The sequence below is a fragment of the Notothenia coriiceps genome, unplaced genomic scaffold, assembly GCF_000735185.1.
Source record: "Notothenia coriiceps isolate Sejong01 unplaced genomic scaffold, NC01 NC01_scaffold00033423, whole genome shotgun sequence".
NCBI classification, from domain to species: domain Eukaryota; kingdom Metazoa; phylum Chordata; class Actinopteri; order Perciformes; family Nototheniidae; genus Notothenia; species Notothenia coriiceps.
In genome coordinates, this window is record NW_011366124.1 from 71,444 (window position 1) to 90,814 (window position 19,371).

The following is a 19,371-nucleotide window of genomic DNA, read 5'->3' on the forward strand; positions in this document are numbered from 1 at the left end:
TGCCCAACGCCAATCCCACAGTTGATTTGAGTACCAACTTTCAAAGATCACAAATAACTGCACCATTGTTTCAAAGAATGTGTGTATAAAAGTGGAATCCTGTCTTAAAGCTCAGGTGAAACTACACCTGTTTACACCAGATGCAGGGAGGTATTACAATCTGCTGCTGTTGCAAAGTTAATCCTTATGGCCTCGCACCACCCACTGTGCAGGAGTAACTAGATACACACAATCAGGACTCAATCACACAACTGTCTCTGTGGTCATTTACAGTTTTAATTACACTTGCATGGCCAAAGGTATGTGCACACAGGCATATTACACTCTGTGGTTTTTGAACGTCTCATTTAAAAACCATGGGCATTAATAAGCTGTTCTCGGAAGGCTTTCCACAACGTATTTCGAGTATGGTTGCTGAATTTGCTCCTATTTAGATTGGCTGCTGATATTAGTCAATAATCCCTGGATCATAGTCAGCTTCCTTATCAATCATGATTTGATTGGAGTTGATGTCAGGTCTCTAGTCAACTTCTCATATACCAAAGTATTTGTAGATGAGTCTCAGTGTCAACAGAGGAGGTATAATTTTTAAACAAAATGGCTTTTCACCAAACATGGAGTCATATTTTTGATTTATACATCATTATGAGTGTATATGTTTATCCTAACGGGAATTAAGAGCGTTGTCCAAGCCTAAAAAAAACACCCAAACGTGGATTAAGTGGGACACACTTTCAGCTGTGTACATTCACTACAACCCAAGTAGTGATGTCAAAGCAGGTATATTACAAAGACAAATTACTGACAAATGTAAGACTAAACAATTGTTGGGCAGTGGTCACTGCAAAACTGCACCATGCCGGCACATTTTGATCCGCAGGGGGACTGAAGGAGTAGATTTTTAACTTTAACTTCAGATTTACACGTTATCGTCAATGGTTATTTTTATATAATGCAAGTAAAACGGTGTACTATATTTATTGAAAGCCTATCCTATCAGACAACACAATAGACAAAACAAAAAATGCCTCTTCAAAGTTGTAGCAACGGCATAAAATATATTCAAGGTGGCAATACTTTTCTGATATTTAATTTTTTTTAAATAGTGTTTGTATGGAAGCAAATAATTGCAATATGCATTTGATTTGTTTAAGTAAGTGATGTTAAAATGCAGCCAATACTGAAAAGGTTACTTCATGTAGTATCTATACCACTACTACAGCACTGAAATGTTTTATTATAAAAACAAAGAACGATTTGAAGTTGTGCAGTTAAAGGTGGGGTAGGTAATTCACTTCAGAAACACTTTTTGTTATATTCCATGGAATGCTCTTAACATCCCAATAGCAATGAATATATGAAATGCTTTGACAATAAATACATTAAAACATTTCATCTGTGGAAGCCGTGGTGCTGTAAAAAGCACGACCAATCATTTTAGTCGGCACGGCTAAAATAACTGGATGGCCTACCTGCCTGTCAGCCTTCCATCGGAGGGGCTCTGTAAGGAAGTCTGAAGGAAGGGGCAGATTTTTTCCGGTTGTGTACTTTCAAATTCTAGCACATTCGAGCTGGTTTCTCCATTCTTACCTATCCTACCTTTAAGCACCTCCTTACACCTCAATTACCTGCTTTCAAAGTGACCTATATTTCTGACAGCGGTTTAAGGCATACTTTTCCCCCGCTCCACCGGAGGGAGCCAGAGGTTAAAAACAAATACAGACGGGTAAAAAACAAACACGTGGGTCGAACCGGACGACTAAACGAGCTTCTTCCTCCCCCTAAGCCCCGCCTCCACGTTTCCATGCATTGGCGCGCTTCGCCTCTGTGACTGGCTCCCTGCTCCTCCCCGGGTGGCGGTGACTCTGTAGTGGGCTGCGGGTGAACACACAGCAGGCATGAGTGCGGCGGGTAGTGCTCGGTCCGGTTCGGCCGCTGGCCCGGTCCAACAGGGGCTAAAAGAGGCTCTAATCGAGACACTGAAGGCCATCCTGTCCCCGGTTCAAGAAGTGCGCGCTGCTGCGGAGGAGCAGATCAAAGTGCTGGAAGTGACAGAGGGTGAGTAGCCAGTTTCTCAAAGCTAGTTTGAGGGAGTTACCAGCGGCTAGCTGCCCGGTGTCCGCACTCACTGACGGCATGGGCCTCCGCAGAGATAAGCACCATGCGGACAGCAGTGTACTGCTTCCATCAGGGCTAACTCCGGCTGTGTTTGCTAAGCTGAGAAGTAGCTAACAGTCACGATAGTGTGGTAATTGTGTCATGTCCATGAAGGCCACATTTTAAGAAGTTATTTATTGGTGTACACGTTAGCTTCAAATCTCTTATCTTGCCTTGCTCAAAGTGACGCAGACGAACAAATCACAACTAACCGTGTCTCACAAGTGTAATGGTTAACGTTAGGTTGTAAGTATGTCACATTGAGCACATGGGGGACTGCTAGGACCCCGTCCCTTAAACAGCAGAGCAACAGGGTGGACTGGGTTATTCTTCTGCCTCAATAAGAACGGTCCGTTAGCTTTTATATCAGCGTATCACTGTGAGCTAGCTAAGAGATTCTCCCAGTTCTTCTGAAACTAAAGCAACAAAAACGGTTAGGAGAGCATTGGAATGTGACAACGTCACTTGGAAAAGGGGTCAGGTGGGTTGACAGCAGCATGTCCTAAACCCCCACCTGAGACAAGTGTTATTTAACCGTTTCTATATATATATTATTTATATTTATATATATATATGTATGTAAATACATACATATATATGTATGAACAACAGTGTTTACAGTGAGATGCAAACTGGCTTCAAGAGGTCCCAGAAGTTACCCATCACTTAAACGTATATAACCATTTTTATGGTCGCTATGGCAACAACGGAATGCCCGTTGACAGATTTTCCCGCGAAGATGTCTCCCAGGGCGGTTCTCCCGCGCCAGCCTCCAGCAGCATCAGCACCATCAGGATGAGAGAGGGCAAGACAAAAAGGACTACTGTCCCAGAATCCATCCATGCATACATAAAGTCCATATAATGTAAAGCATTCCTACACAAACATATTAATGTGCCCTTATCTGGAGACCAACTGCACAAAATGGGCTCTTTTGTTGTTGTTGCTCTTTCAGTTCTAGTTGTTTTGATAGAAAACATGAAACAGTTGACAGCAAGTTTCTATATGTTTTTTTGTATATAACAGTGACAGAATGGGTCTGTTTTCCCTTGTCCCTGGTATTAAAATTGTTATTATAGCATCTGGAGATATAGTTGATGAAAATCCTAGGCACCATGGAAATAACCTTGTATCTTATGTTAACAATTGGGGACAGTTGGTGTTTTGAGGAAATAATAACCATCACAAAGGATTTCATTTTTGATAAAGTCCCCAATCCAATAGGATGGGTACAGTACCTAGCAGCCGTAGCTTATGCTCCACTAGACTTTCCATTGTCTGTCCTGCAATCCTCGTGCCCATGGTAAAAAGGCTAATTGTTAACTCTGTCTGTCGGCTGTGCTACAGCGTGTCGCAGCGATGCCGACCCTTTCCACTGGCCCCTCTCTAAGGCAGACGCTCTACAGGACTGTCAGCACTCACATTGTCTTCTGGCGCCTGATGTCATTTTTAGTAAAACCCAGTTAATGAGAGAGCTCAATGGAGCTGAGGTTGACGCTGATCCTGAACTGTATTTATCTGCATGCAGGTCAGGTCAGGCCAGGTTCACACCAGTGTACGCATTACAGCTCACAGGCTGTTGCAATGTCGGTGGCCTTGGAACTTCATTATATCAATGTTGTCATGTATTGTGGTACACCAACTCAAAACACCTAGAAGTTTGTTGTATTAAGCTGCAGCTAAGAGAATTCTGCATGTGTGTGTATGCTTGTTTTAATCGGCCTACTTGCTGTGGATTTCTTGTGTTTTTCTTTTTTTACTTATCACACAGTGCTTTTTTGTCATATTTATAATTAGCAGCATCCAGTTTGAATCTCAGATAAAATCATATTGTCCTTACAGGGAAAACTCAAGTGACGAAGAGAAAACAAATGATCTAAAACCTAAATATTAAACTACCACTACCAATAGCACAAAATAAATTCAAGTCAAGTAAGAATTTGTAAGAATAAAAGTGTTGAGTCCTTGTCAATAGATTTCAGTAACACTGGAAATTGGAGAGATTTTGAATTGGAAGGCTATTTCTTTCCTGTTTTATTAGTGTCTTAAAATCTTCATTGCATCCAGTGTAATTCAGTGTTGTGGAAAAACACTTGAAATGATTCCTACCTAGCTTCTTGCCTTAGTGAGTGCTCTCAGCCTACTCTAATCATATAATGTGTGTGCTGAGCTCATTTATTAATAATTGATTTTTGTCTTTGCTGATATATTTATGTTCCAGAGTTTGGTGTCCATCTGGCAGAACTCACAGTTGATCCTCAGGGAGCGCTCGCAATCCGTCAGGTGAGTGTAAAAAAGTAGACATTGTGAGGAAATGATGTCAGATAAACGTCTCCGTTTTTTAATCATGATCTGCATTCTGTGTTGAGCTCACTTCCACTTATTTTCAAACATCTGTCTGTGTACGCAGTTAGCATCAGTCATCCTGAAGCAGTATGTGGAGACTCACTGGTGTTCCCACTCAGAGAAATTTAGACCTCCTGAAACTTCCGATCAGGTAATTACACCTTAAATACATATATTTAGTTTGTTACTGGAAAACTATCCCTGTTTCAAAAGTATTGTTGAACATAATATTAATTTGAGTTGTCAAACTGCTGTTGCCCCCTCCAGGCTAAAGCCGCCATCAGGGTGCTGCTGCCCAGCGGTCTGCGGGAGGCCATCAGCAAGGTCCGCTCCAGTGTAGCGTACGCCGTGTCGGCCATCGCCCACTGGGACTGGCCCGAGGCCTGGCCGCAGCTGCTCACCCTCCTGATGGAGATGCTGGTCAGTGGAAACGTCAACGCTGTGCACGGGGCCATGAGGGTCCTAACAGGTATGGAATATTATAAACATAAAAACACAAAATCTGTACATCAACAACCTCCACAACATGAGGCCAAACCCTTCAAATCTTGGTTTTTAGAATATTTATTTTTTATCATAATGTTTTTGGGTTGTACAAATATCATCCCAGTATTTAATGAACACTATATTTAAGGAAATCCTTGAGGGACTTTTTTATAAATACAAAACACTTTTTTGTTAATAAATCAATAATTCTTACGCCAGATGTGACAGTTTCACACAAAATACAGGATAAAATGAAGAAGTGATGACATTTTGGAAAGGCATGAAAAGTGTGACCTGTTTTTCTTTTTTTAAATGCAGCACTTGAAAGGGTATTTTGAGATGATATCAGTTGTTGGAGATGCAGTGTTAATATTTGACATTATCAAGGAATTCAAGCAATATCATTTGTGCCAAAAGATGAGATTTTAAAGTTACAAACAGTATTTCATTACAGGTCAAACACAAGGATTTGTTGGGAAAGCACTCCTGTCTCGTGCACGGCCTTACGTTTTATCTGTATTTTAAAGTTGTATTTTGTTTTCTTTAAAATAATAAAATACTTGACTTAAAAGGTCCCTGGAAGAAATAATGACGTCAGAAAACATATTTTAAATCTTTTTTTGTTCATGTGACAATCTGTTTTGCTTTCAGAGTTTACTCGGGAGGTGACTGACACACAGATGCCGCTGGTGGCTCCTGTCATCTTACCTGAAATGTACAAGATCTTCACCATGGCAGAGGTATTTCTACACCACATTTTGTTCATCTGTTTTCCAAGGGCCAGAGCAGCAGTACTGTATTTTTTTTACTTTAAATTGCAATACATTGATGCAACACTTTCTGGCTTTTTCTTTAAAAATGTAAATTGAAATAGTGAACATTTTCCCAGTCTAGTTCTTAGGGTATTGTAAGCATTTTATATTGTAATGGATACACACATTTTATTCCAACTACCATTTGGAACTGTGCGATGTTATGTCCCTGATAATGTCTGAGATGGTTCTGCTCTGCGTCTGTCTTATAGGAAGTTTCAGGTACCTTTCTAATGTTCCCTCCTTGTTGCAGGTGTACAGTATTCGTACCCGATCCAGAGCCGTGGAGATATTCACCACCTGTGCCAACCTCATCTGTGCTATTGAAGAGCATGAGAAGGTGAGTCATAACAAGACATACAAGGATATTTTCTCCGATATTATGTGAATAAGTAGATATTACATGTAGTTTGAATCAAATATATGTAATTGACCTTGTTTTACTTTTGACTTAACTCCCTTTTTCACCCAATGAGTTGCAGTTGATTTGATTCATCATTTATAGTTTTATTTAACTTTTAAAAGTCCACATTTCTTAAAACTGATGACAGCCATGCCAACGTCTTGCCTATAACTTGTCAATAATGTGAATGTAATGAAACTGTTCCTGCGCTGTGTGTGTGTGTGTGTGTGTGTGTGTGTGTGTGTGTGTGTGTGTGTGTGTGTGTGTGTGTGTGTGTGTGTGTGTGTGTGTGTGTGTGTGTGTGTGTGTGTGTGTGTGTGTGTGTGTGTGTGTGTGTGTGTGTGTGTGTGTGTGTGTGTGTGTGTGTGTGTGTGTGTGTGTGTGTGTGTGTGTGTGTGTGTGTGTGTGTGTGTGTGTGTAGGGTGCAGCCAAAGCGTTGATCTTCCCCGTGGTGCAGCAGTTCACTGAAGCGTTTGTGCACGCTCTACAGATGCCTGAGGGACCCTTGTCTGATAGCGGTCTCAAGATGGAAGTCCTAAAGGTGAGAGTCCGCGAGTAGCGTTCAAATGTCTCAAAGCACAAGTTTTTACTTGCATATGAGATAAGACAAGTAAGTTTTAACTTGTATGTATTCGAAATTAAATGTTTAATATAATAGAATTGGGAGGGTTTAAACCCTCTTTAATGGTCACACATGCAGAGCACACAGCACACACAGTGAAATGTGTTCTCTGCATTTAACCCATCCTAGTGACAGGAGTCTAGGAGCAGTGGGCAGCTATTGTACAGCGCCCGGGGAGTGAGGGGGGAAGGGGAGTGTCCGGTGCCTTGCTGAAGGGCACCACGGCAGGGCAGGAGGTGAACTGGGACCTCTCCAAGTAGCAGTCCACACTCATGGGCAATGCACATGAGGCCAGAAGAGTACATTTCATTTTTGTATCACATGCACCATTTCAAATTATGTTAAATGCAAACTTGAAAACATATTTCATAATATTGATCAACATTTGATCCATAAGTTGTATTTATTAATGGTTGGATTACCCCCAAGTAAACATAGCCACATTATAGCTCATTAGCCTAATGGTACAAAAACACCTTACAGACTTCCAGCATAGTTTTTATTCCGTAAAAACCTTTGCCTGCCAGGGGAGCCTTTTGAAATCTACCTGCATTTGGGAATGTGTGGGTGTTCATTTCAGTGCTTGTAACGACTATCTACACTTGATGCTTTGAATCTGTATTTCTCATTCTGTTTTCCTTCTTGCCCCCAGGCAGTAACTGCGTTGGTGAACAATTTCCCCAAACCCATGGTGTCCTCCATGCAGCAGATTCTACCCATCGTCTGGAACACACTGACTGAAAGTGCAGCTTTATATCCTTTACCATGCCAAACAGCACAAGTGCTCATTTACTGCTGTCAAAGCATCTTTAAAAGCTTCTTTAGACTGATAAGGGAAACATCGTTTTTCTGAGTTATAGCTACAGGTTCACTTCTTAATGGCACTTTTACTATTGGAGTTTGTGATCACTGATCCACCTCAACGCATAGGCTCATCCTGTTACATGGAAGTCACATGATTACTAATCAAAATCATTTACATTTTGGAGAGTTAATTGAATAATGGAAATCCTATGCAATGAGTACTGACAACTAGATAAAACAAATAAAGAGTAACGGTGTTTTTGTACTGGAGTATTCCTTAACCAAATGTCCACCTATGTGAGAACAGAAGTCAACTACACAGAGGAAGTGGATGACCCTGTAGACTCTGATGGTGAGCAGAAAGCTTTGTCACATTTGTTTGAAAAGTTAGCGACATTCAAAGCATCATTTCAATCTTCTGATATTTCTCTTGGCTCTTTTCTGCAGGTGAAGTTTTGGGCTTTGAGAATCTGGTGTTCAGTATCTTTGACTTTGTCCACACGCTGCTGGAAAACCACAAGTTTAAAAGCACAGTGAAGAAAGCGCTGCCGGAACTCATCTACTACGTCATCCTGTACATGCAGATCACTGAGGACCAGGTGAGGAACGGCTGGCAAACATCAGAGGACATTTTGGTTGGCAAAGATGGATTTATGAGGGGTAAAAAAAGTGTTGGTGCCATCTTGTTTTTTTTTCCAGATCAAAGCGTGGACGGCAAATCCCCAGCAGTTTGTAGAGGATGAGGATGATGACACCTTCTCCTACTCTGTCAGGATATCTGCTCAGGACCTGCTGCTGGTGAGAAAAAAACCTACAAATCTTATTGTAAAATTCCACAAATCTAAAAGGCAACATTTTAAAGACCAAATTGTATTAACACCTTTTATAACAGTTTACATGTTAACACGCATAGCAACACAAACAATGAGAAAGTGCTAAAAATAAATTTTACCAAACACTGTCACCTGGTACTCATCTGAGTAACTCACTAGGAAAGTTATGTGCACCCCTGGTTATAATCCACTAACGTCAACAAGCGCTCAGGTCCCAGCTGTGCGTCTCAGTTTTCAGTGTCCCCTTGTTTCCGCTGTGCTTTGAGCTTCTTGCAGCGTTTAGTATTCAGCGTATGTCAGTTGGTGAAGTTTTTCTTAATGCTGTGCATGTGTTGTCAAGTTAGTTAAGATTTTTCTTCCTTTTTCAAGTGTTTTTGGCACCTTTTTTGTGTTTCTTTTAATTGCATTGTTTTTTGAAACTGCACCGCCACTCTCCTAATGGAAGTTCTTTGGGCCGTTGTAATGCGTTGGCACCGATAGGCCACCTTACCTTTCTTCATTTGATATAAAATCACAGCTTATTTAACTGTACAGCTGAGTGAGTTCCCTTTTTAAAAATGGTCTGACGGAGCTTTTCACACCTTGTTTTTTTTTTTAAACGAGGTCCAGCAACAGTCCAGTATAACAATATCTCTACACTTAATCCTGAAAAAAAACACGTTTATTTCTCTCCTTGTTCCTCTCCTACACATACAGCCTCCGCAAACATTAGAGACATCTGTTGAACCTTGTTGCCCTAGTCCTTTAAAACGTCTGGAAATAGTTGTTTACTTTCGATGAGTGATGTTCTTGCAGTGTTGAATCATAGGGAATCTGAGCAGTGCGGTCACTTGTAAAACAGGGGTCAGAAATATCCAGCATGGATACATTTGCATTAGTTTCACAGCAGCCTTTGGTCCATTTGGAGAGTGAGTATGATGATGACCTTTGACCTCTGCTTGCAGGCTGTTGCTGCAGAGTTTCAGAATGAGAGTGCAGCAGCTCTGGCAGCGGCAGCAACCAGACATCTCCAGGAGGCCGAGCAGGCCAAAAACAGCGGCAATGAGCACTGGTGAGTTATTTATTACATCTCAGTGTCTTTAAACTGTCCAATTTGAGACACTTTTCACCTGTCCAGACTTCTGCTTTGAGTCTGAAATATATGTATCTTTTTTTAACCAGGTGGAAGATCCATGAGGCCTGCATGTTGGCCCTCGGCTCTGTAAAAACCATCATCACAGAGAACGTGAAGAACGGTCGTATCCAGTTTGACATGCACGGTTTCTTGGCTGGTGTTATTCTCGCCGATCTTAACTTGGCAGGTGAGTACTCAACCGACTCTGAGAAATGATCCACAACACACATGAAAAACTCTTGAATCTACCATAAGTAGGAACTTTGTGACTGACTTGACTTTCTCTCTCTTGCTCGTCTCCTCTCGTGTGGTTCTTTGCTGTCCAGCGGCGTCTCCGTTCCTCCTGGGCCGGGCTCTGTGGGCGGCCAGTCGCTTCACGGCTGCCATGTCTCCGGAGCTCATCCAGCAGTTCCTGCAGGCCACCGTCAGCGGTCTGCACGACAGCCAGCCGCCCTCCGTACGCATCTCCGGGGTCAGGGCCATCTGGGGGTGAGCAAGCTGTGTTTGTTACTTTTTTTAACTGCTGAAACCTATACAAAACATCTTGTGTTACTTTGTTATCTATGAACACCATTTTTTCTCAAGAACCAGAAAAAACGGTATGGATGGTTCCTCTCTAACGGAATCAATTAATTCTGGTCTTTCATATAACTGCTGAACATTTTTAAAACCCCACAAATAAATGATTCCATCAGCAGACAGTCAGAGGGGTTCAGACCCACATTTGAAATGTGCAACTTTAAAGAGTTTTTAAATGGTCACTGGCTAACTGAGTTAAAGGTCCCATCATATGCTTTTCTGGTTATTACCCGTCCCCTTGTGTGTTATGTAGCTTTTTCTGCATGTAAATGGTCTGCAGAGTCACAAACCCTCAAAGTACACCCTGAAGCGAGTAAAACTCTAACACAGAAAAGACCTGTCTATGCTGCCCCAGAACACCTCGTTGGAGATTTTTCTTTTTCCATTTTTTTCTTCCGAGGCATACTGACGTCACTAAGTCTGGAGCAATTGGCACACAGCAATTGGCACACAGCTATAGAACAATAGGCACACCCTCTGCCAGGGTGGACTCCCGAGCAGGTCAGGATTAGGGATGGGTATTGTTAAGGTTTTAACGGTACTACTACTTTTATCGATACCGCTTATTGGTCCGGTCTTTTAACGGTACTCTTATCGGTTCTTTTGGAGAAAAAAAACAAGGTAAACTAACTAAACAAATTGTGAACAAAACTAACATTGCTTTTTATTTAAATTAAATACATAATATTTCACATCAAAAGAAACAACAATGTTTTAAAGGTAGAGTATGTAAGTTTGAGAAACCGGCTCAAGATCGCTAGAATTTGAAAATACACGACCGGAGAAAATCTGCCACTTCCTTACAGAGCCCCTCCTCCAACACACAAAAACGCGCACCTGACCAATGAGGGCACGAAATAAGTTTGTGCACAGATGGAAGGCTGACAGGCAGGTAGGCCATCCAGTTATTTTAGCCAGGTCGGCTAAAATGATTGGTCGTGCTTTTTACAGTACTACGGCTTCCACAGATGACATTTTTTTTATGGATTTTTTTGTCAAAGCACTTCAGATATTCATTGCTATCGGGATGTTAAGAGCATTCCATGGAATATAACAAAAAGTGTATCTAGAGCCGGATCCTCAAACTTACATACCCAACCTTTTAACAAATCGTATTAAATAATCTGATGACAGAACTGTACACAGAATAGCTGAAACTTTAACAAATTAAATAACTCAGTTACCTCTAATCATTAACCCATGTTTGTATAATTGAGTTAGCTCCGTGTGTTGCTGCTAGCGTACATAACACCTGAGGTGGAAACGTTACTCGTGGATGGGGCTACAGAGCTACTAGAAAGACAGTCGAAAACGTTGCATTTCTCCGTGACTTTTGGTCACGAGCATTGTTACCAAATGCTCGTGACCATCGAGACAGGTAAAGTTTAACCACACCTCGGAGCGCGTTTTCTCCGCTGTGTGTGTGTGTGTGTGTGTGTGTGTGTGTGTGTGTGTGTGTGTGTGTGTGTGTGTGTGTGTGTGTGTGTNACTGCCCCGCCCCGCCCCCTCGCACACAGACGGGAGAGAGAGATCTCTCGTCTGGACTGGAAAGATCGAAAATACTAAAATTAATCATCGACGCATTTTGCAGTCTTTTTGCATATTAGAAACGGAGTTGGCAACACTAAAACTGCAATATAATGTTTGTGTAGCAACAATACATATGACATATATTTTTTAAATGTCTCCAGTACCGATAAAAAGACCGCTAACGTCAGAGTTTAACGGTACCACGGTCTTTTATAATTCAGCACCGGGGCCCGTGCAATACCGGGGCTCGGTACCCATCCCTACTCAGGAGTCTCCCCCGCGAGGCTCCCAGAGCAGACTCCCGAGCAGCTCAGGAGTCTGCCCCGCGAGGCAGGCTCGTTCCCGGAGCGGACAGTGTGAGGTGGATTTCCCCGCTGTATTTCCCTGGATGCTGGATATAGACCAAGTGCCATGCCAGCGGACAACGCTGAGCTAAGTTCAGGCTGAGCTCCGCAATGTCGCACTAACATGACACGCAGACCCCACGCAGCAACCAGGAAACTACACCAGTAATCTAGCTCACACTGTCCGCTCCTCAAGCCCCACAAGTCGGAGCAGTGAGCCCCGCAACGTCCCACCAACACGGCACCCAGACCCCACGCAGCATTCTCATCTGTTTGTCATTACTGGTGTCATTTTCTGGTTGCTAACAAACGCCATTGTAAAACATAAACACTGATATTCAGCTGTAACGGTGGTGGACTCATCAGAACAGAGTGGCCGAGCTGACCAATCAGCGCACAGTGTGCTCATGGGGGGGCGGGGCAGTAGCTCCAACAAGGCGTGTAGGACAGATAGTGAATACGCATACTATACAGAGATACTGTATAAGAAAACCAATGTGATTTTGGAACATTGAAAAATGTAAATCTATTCTAGTAGACCTCAACAATGGAATTATGATCAGTAGAAATGGCCAAAACATGGGACGTTTTAAGATAAAGGTGTTTGATGGATACCGTCTGTTTATTAAATTCTGCTTTCCTCTTTAATCTCCAGGTACTGTGATCAGCTGAAGCTGTCGGAGAGCACCCATGTCCTGCAGCCCTTCCTCCCCAGCATCCTCGAAGGACTCATCCAACTGGCCGCCCAGTTCAGCTCAGAGGTTCTCACCCTCGTCATGGAAACCCTGTGCATCGTCTGCACCGTGGACCCCACCTTCACCACCAACGCAGAGAACAAGATCTGCCCCCTCACCATTGCTATTTTCCTGAAATACAACAACGGTACTGCTACAACTACTCTGACAACGTCCTCTATCAGACTACTTTCATATCAAACACATCATTTTAACTCCATTCTTAATCTTTCTAGCTTAAATAGGGGATACATTGTCAAGATTTTTTACTTAAAATATGCTCTGGATACTTTGACATAGATTTTGAAAGAAAGCATATTTGTGTTAAACCTTCTACATTCTCGAGTTTTCTGAAATTGTTCAATTTAAAACCAAATCTTGGTAAAGACATATTAACCTAAAAATGCTGAGCTCCTTCCTTCTTGAATTAGGCATCAGGTTTGCCAGCTTTCAAATGATGTACACCACTTCTATGTGGCATATACTGTTGACCAGCTATTTCCTCCTAGGGACTCCATTTTCCCTCTTAACACATACATGTTTCTACTGAATTTCGATAGAGATCCATAGTTTAATATGTCCCTTTTCTATCTTTGTCTCTGTCTCTCTTTGTATCTTTCTTCTCAGACCCTGTGGTGGCGTCCCTGGCTCAGGACATCTTTAAGGAGCTGGCACAGATCGAGGGCTGCCAGGGCCCCATGCAGATGCGTCTCATCCCCACGCTGATCAGCATCATGCACGCTCCCACCGATAAGATCCCCTCTGGACTCTGTGCTGTGAGTAGATAGAGGCACTGACATTGTTCATGTGTCTAGATATAGCACATCTAAAAATGTTAGAGGACCAAAAAAGCCAAATAATCAGCTTTTGTCTGCAGGGCTATCTTGTTTTTTAAAACTAAATCTGACCACTTTTCGTCCCCTTGTGTCTGTGCTACAGTCGTCCATCGACATCCTGACCACAGTGGTCCGAAACACCAAAGCCCCTCTCTCAGAGCTGCTGGTGTGCCAGGCTTTCCCTGTGGTGGCTCAGTGCACCTTACGCACTGACGACAACACGATAATGCAGGTAAACACACCAAATTTTATTTTATTTTGCATTTCATCTCAACATGAGCGTAACTGTCAAGAGCTATAACTTAAATGAAGAAATACCACAATGTATAACTTATTGTGTTCACATTCATTCACATAACAAAGACTTCTTCCTAATTCTCTTCTGCTCACACTCTTCTCCAGAACGGAGGCGAGTGTTTGCGGGCGTACGTCTCCGTGGCCCTGGAGCAGATCGCTCAGTGGAGGGACGAGCAAGGCAACAGCGGCCTCTGGTACGTCATGCAGGCGGTCAACCAGCTGCTGGATCCCCGCACCTCGGAGTTCACGGCCGCCTTCGTGGGCCGGTTGGTTTCCACTCTGATCTCTCGGGCGGGAACCCAGCTCGGGGAACAGCTGGACCAGATCCTGAGAGCCATTCTGAGCAAGATGCAGCAAGCGGAGACTCTGAGTGTCATGCAGGTAAGGGGAGCAAAGCTCATCTGTATCTGTTACTTCACCAACAGGCTATCTTCAACACCTCATTATTCCCCTTCCTCCTCCTCCTCCCCCCCCCTCCTGTAGTCTCTTATCATGGTGTTTGCCAACCTGGTGCACTCCCAGCTGGAGCCTCTGTTGGAGTTCCTGTGCAGTCTGCCCGGCCCCACGGGGAAACCTGCCCTGGAGTTTGTCATGACGGAGTGGATGAGCAGGCAGCACCTCTTCTATGGACAGTACGAGGGCAAAGTCAGGTCAGACAACATTCTCGTTCATCATTTCTACAACTATTCTCTGACATAATTAACCAACACACATTCAAATTAGTTATTTTAAGTCACACCGATTGATGCACCATCTCATTGGTTGTTTTATCATTTTTTTGTCCTGCAGCACGGTGGCTCTCTGTAAGCTCCTTCAGCACGGTCTCAACAGTGACGACAAACGCCTCCAGGACATCGTGGTGAAGGGGGAAGAGATCTACAGCCATGAAGACGGCATCCGCACACGCTCCAAATCTGCCAAGAGTAAGGAGGCCAATGAGGAAGATCACATGACGTCCACACGGGGATGTTAGCATAGATATATATAAACACTAGATGACTCGCCCGCGCTGCTGGCCAATGGAGACCGACGTTGCCACATGGCGGCCATCTTGCCACAGGCAGCTCGCGCATTCATAACATTATGTGCACATTAGGTGCACTATTGAAATAACCGTAGCTTGCTAAATTTTCCACCAATTTTCAAACGGTTTGGTTTGTTGTAAACATCTAATATGTAGTTATGATACTGCATACTTATCATTATAATCACAAACTTTTTTTTTCAACATGTCTTGTTGTCTCCTGTATCATAGCCATGCTGATAACATTTATAATAAGCTAAACCGTTTGTAAATCAGTCAAGAGTTTGGCGAGTAGTTGTTGACTGTGGCAAGATGGCCACTGGTGAGCTACCCTGGCGACTCCCCCTTGAGCCATCTGGCCTTTATATATCAGTGATGCAAATTAGTCGCTTTCCGGCGACTCCCGCTTTTTTAATGCTGATTTGGGTGACTTGTGTAATTCGTGGAGAACCGAAGAGTTTTCGTTTGGGGGGGGGGGCGGCGCGACGACTCACGGACTGACGGACAACTTCTCACTTCAAAAAAGAAGCGAGTGCCTGTTTTTCCTGGCCAAGGACAGGTTCCTTGAACACAACACGAGCGTAACATGTCTTCACGTGGTATATGTCTCGTCTGAAAGGAGTGCTGACAGAGAGCACCTGAACGCCGCTCAAGCCCTTCAAATATTGCAGTACCCAACTACCCATAAGGAGCCGTACACATGCCGCAGTGTTTGCGTGGCTGTGTCTTTAGTTGTAAGCACAGTGGCGATCTGTTGTTATTAGCATCTGGTTAGCTAGCTATGCTAACGAATTTAAAGAGCTTTTCTACAACCAGGTGGAAGAGAGCTCTCTCCTTAGAGGCTCAAATAACCTCAGCTCAGTGAGTTACTCACTGAGCTGAGGTTATTTGAGCCTCTAAGGAGAGAGCTCTCTTCCACCTGGTTGTAGAAAAGCTCTTTAAATTCGTTAGCATAGCTAGCTAACCANGTAGTATAAATGTTTAGTTGACTTTATAACGTTCGGAAAATAATAAAAATATAACGACTAATACCGTATGTCGAATTTCTTTTTGAGTTATATAGGATAGAGTCTTTTTAATCTTAATCAAGGAGTCTGGTTCAATTTTTTTTTTTCTAAATATTGTCGTTTTTGTGTTAGTTTGTAACTTTTACAGTAAATTACGTGAGCATGAACCAACCCCTTTAGTAAAACGTGTGCTAAATGACGTAGTTACGCGCACCGTATCTCCGTTAGTCGGACACCGTAACACGACTCCACAATACCTACCGGTCCCTACGAAGTTATCGCTGGAAAATCGAGTAATCGTAACAACCCCAGACCACAGAAAGTCGAAGAAGAAGTGTTATGGGGTGTTATATAGAGATACCCCAAGTCCAGTCCCCTTAAAACGTCCGGTTAGCTCCTGTCATTACGGTACCAGGTCATGTGGTCAATGACCCACCAAAACCGTGACAACCCGTCCACGGTCTAGTACGACCTTTTACTTAAAGGAGTAGAGGTATTCTCGAAAAGTCGTCTGCCTTCGTAACATCACGAGATTTAGAAGAACCATGTGTCCGACGTAAATGAGGACCCGAACTTACTTTGTGTCACCTGGTTTTGGTCGTCGACCTTGTACCCGAGGAGTTTGGTAGCGACTGGACACCCCTTGAAGTGTGACCTAAAGTTTCGTTGAACCTAAAAACGAAGGAGAGGTCGGAAGAGAGGTCTGAGACCGCGGAACTTGAAGGTTTACTTTATGTTTGTGAACGAAAGCAGACTTTTTCTCCTGAAACTGTATGACATTTTTGTTTTTTTAATTGCATTACAGAAAATAAAGAACTTTATCACAATATTCTAATTTTCTGAGACAGTCCTGTATTGTCAAACAAGGGGACTTTGAGTATTGTCAATGTAGTAAAATGAATTTATAATTGACTGTTTATTAAAATGAATTATTCTTGGAATAACATCATTTAATTGACCTTTGGTGTAATTTACCAAGTTTCACATGGTACTATGATTTATCCCCTTTATTTGAAACACCTTGAGATTTCCATGTCATTTTCAGTGTTTTATATAAAATTGTATATATTACATTATATACATTTTTTAAAATATAAAATGCATTATAATGTCTACAATTGTAATGTATACTTTATTTGAGCTGAAATGGTTAAGAAATATAAAACACAAATCACCACCAACTTCAACGGTACAGTGAATTTATAGTGAGCCAGTGTCCGGGGAGCAGTGTAGGGAACGGTGCCTTGCTCAGGGACACCTCGGTAGAACTTGGTCTCACCGGGACTTGAACTGGTGACCTTCCAGTTACCAAGCCAAGTCCCTATCGACTTCGCCACCACCGCACGGTATATGTAAATGCATGTAAACCGATGAACTTACCATTTCCATAAATAGGTAAAAGAAAAATGTAAATAACATGTATTTTACAGTTTTAAAGTTTTAGATTTATTTGAACACGTGATTAAAAAGGACCTGCATATTTCAGTATTTCTCACGTTTCGGGGAGACAAGAGAGGAATCTGGACATCTGGAAATATTGTCCTTTCTGGACTTTTATTTAGAAATCTATCCACCCCAAATTTCAATGGGTATACAAGGGAAATGACAATGCTGCGAATCACCGTGGCAACAGTTTGAATTTCCCAAATACCCATCGTACCCAGAGACATGACAGCCGGTATAAGAACTTTTCATTTCCTGTCAGAAACAGTGAACGTTTTTGTGGAATAAAAGGCTGCCAATATTTCTCTCCTTCCCCCAAATATCACAATGATTGTTTTTATTTGACTTCCTTCGAATCAGTGTAGTCTGTTGAAAGCATTTTCTATGTTTCATTTTTTTTACAGAAATGACAAAAATAATGGGCTAAGTTACAAATAGCACATGGCAAAATAGTCTGTTCATATTTTGTGTTTCACCTGTCCCACTGTGAAGCCTCGAGCTTTTTGTCCAATGCTCTCGTCTGTCTGAAGTTTCTGTAAAATGACGAGTCCTCTGAGTAGCGCCAGGAACAGACCAGGGCGTCTCTCACCTCCTCGCTTTAACATCTGCAAAATCCTTCATCCCGTGAGCACGTAGAAAAAGGGAGTTATGGGTAAGTGCTGTACGTCTCTTTTAACCCGTTTTCCCTCCTCGCTCATTCCATTTCTCCTTTCCATTGATACGTTGTTTTAAATTCATCATAAGCGCACAAGTATTAGGAGAGTTCAGATGGAAGAGGAGCTCGGGCTAGAGGCCTATGGACTGCAGGGTTTGTCTCTCGGTGGAGGTGAGGTGTCCGGAGAACATGCTGTAACACGGCTGCTGGGCGAACTGAGTCAGGAAGTCTGTCAGGTAAGCCTGGGAACAAACACAGTGCAGGGCAACAGTTGTTATTACAGTGTTAGAAAAATACATTATGCAAAGACAATAGGGATGGGAATTTGAAAGCAAATGTATATTTGAATATTCGACTCCCCAAAAAACGGTTAACCGAAATGTACATATCCTGTAAAAAAAAAATTGGGTAAACATTTTTCTTTTAATATTTTTGGGAAATAAATACATACATGTTCAAATAAGTGTAGAAACCAAGTCGAATTTGTCAAATGTATTGAACTGGTGATCACAGTTTGAAAGCTATAGGCCTACAGCTTTCATGTGCGATTCACAATCACAATCAGCCCTGCTGTAGAGAAGACCCTCTCAGCTGGAACGGAGGTTGCGGGTATAGCAAGGTATAGCATGTATATATAAGTTTAATTTGGCATAGTTTGACCTCTACACCGCACTCACTAACCTGGTCGAAATATTTCCACACATTACTCCTTTTTGACGCCATGTCTGTTGTGTAGGACTCTTCTTAGAGTGTAAATAATTACCGGACTATGACTGGTAAAATATGTTGAATACCGGCAAAACTAAATCTCTCCAGTCAAAATGTGTATGTAGTTTGCCGCCACACACGGTTGCCAAGCAGCGCTTATTGTTGTTTAGGCTGGCCACTCATGTGTCGTGAGTGGGGGAGCACGCTCATGAACTGTTAGCGCCGGAACCTCGCAACGGCTGCGGAGCGCATTTGCGCCACATTTGGGCCTAAGATGAGGTTTGAGTCTGCGTGATCTGCGTGTAGGGAGGGGAAGCAGCCATATAATTGGCTAGAACTAGCTAGATCTGATGGATTTGGACATAAACACGAGTGAAGTATAACCGGACGCGAGAGAGAGAGACCAGCCCCTGCAGCTCTGCCCGCTGTGAGGGACCGGTGAGCGGAGCAAAACAAACCTTTAGACGTCAACTAACACATTTAGCTATGGCACTGTCGTATATATATACATTGAATTTTTCAATGTGATAATATGTAATCAACTTAGGCATCCCTCCCAAAAAAAAATAAATAAAAAATATTTATAAAAATATTCATAACTCATATTTGAATACATGAATAATTATTCGAATTCCTG

General features: G+C 42.5%; 1 protein-coding gene across 1 annotated transcript in view; it reads left to right on the forward strand.

The window, feature by feature from the left end:
* The first annotated feature begins 1,777 nt into the window (after nt 1-1,777).
* The window catches only part of ipo9 (importin 9), a 63,361-nt gene continuing 45,767 nt past the window's right edge, over nt 1,778-19,371 (forward strand). Inside the window, exons 1-20 of the mRNA XM_010789874.1 lie at nt 1,778-2,058; nt 4,379-4,440; nt 4,568-4,654; nt 4,771-4,972; nt 5,641-5,729; nt 6,055-6,141; nt 6,626-6,745; nt 7,479-7,579; nt 7,924-7,982; nt 8,078-8,229; nt 8,330-8,428; nt 9,408-9,514; nt 9,625-9,764; nt 9,904-10,066; nt 12,686-12,912; nt 13,392-13,540; nt 13,704-13,832; nt 14,003-14,278; nt 14,381-14,547; nt 14,687-14,820. Coding sequence (XP_010788176.1) covers nt 1,899-2,058; nt 4,379-4,440; nt 4,568-4,654; nt 4,771-4,972; nt 5,641-5,729; nt 6,055-6,141; nt 6,626-6,745; nt 7,479-7,579; nt 7,924-7,982; nt 8,078-8,229; nt 8,330-8,428; nt 9,408-9,514; nt 9,625-9,764; nt 9,904-10,066; nt 12,686-12,912; nt 13,392-13,540; nt 13,704-13,832; nt 14,003-14,278; nt 14,381-14,547; nt 14,687-14,820 — 2,710 coding nt within the window. The 5' untranslated portion in view covers nt 1,778-1,898. The remainder of the gene's footprint in view (nt 2,059-4,378; nt 4,441-4,567; nt 4,655-4,770; nt 4,973-5,640; nt 5,730-6,054; nt 6,142-6,625; nt 6,746-7,478; nt 7,580-7,923; nt 7,983-8,077; nt 8,230-8,329; nt 8,429-9,407; nt 9,515-9,624; nt 9,765-9,903; nt 10,067-12,685; nt 12,913-13,391; nt 13,541-13,703; nt 13,833-14,002; nt 14,279-14,380; nt 14,548-14,686; nt 14,821-19,371) is intronic.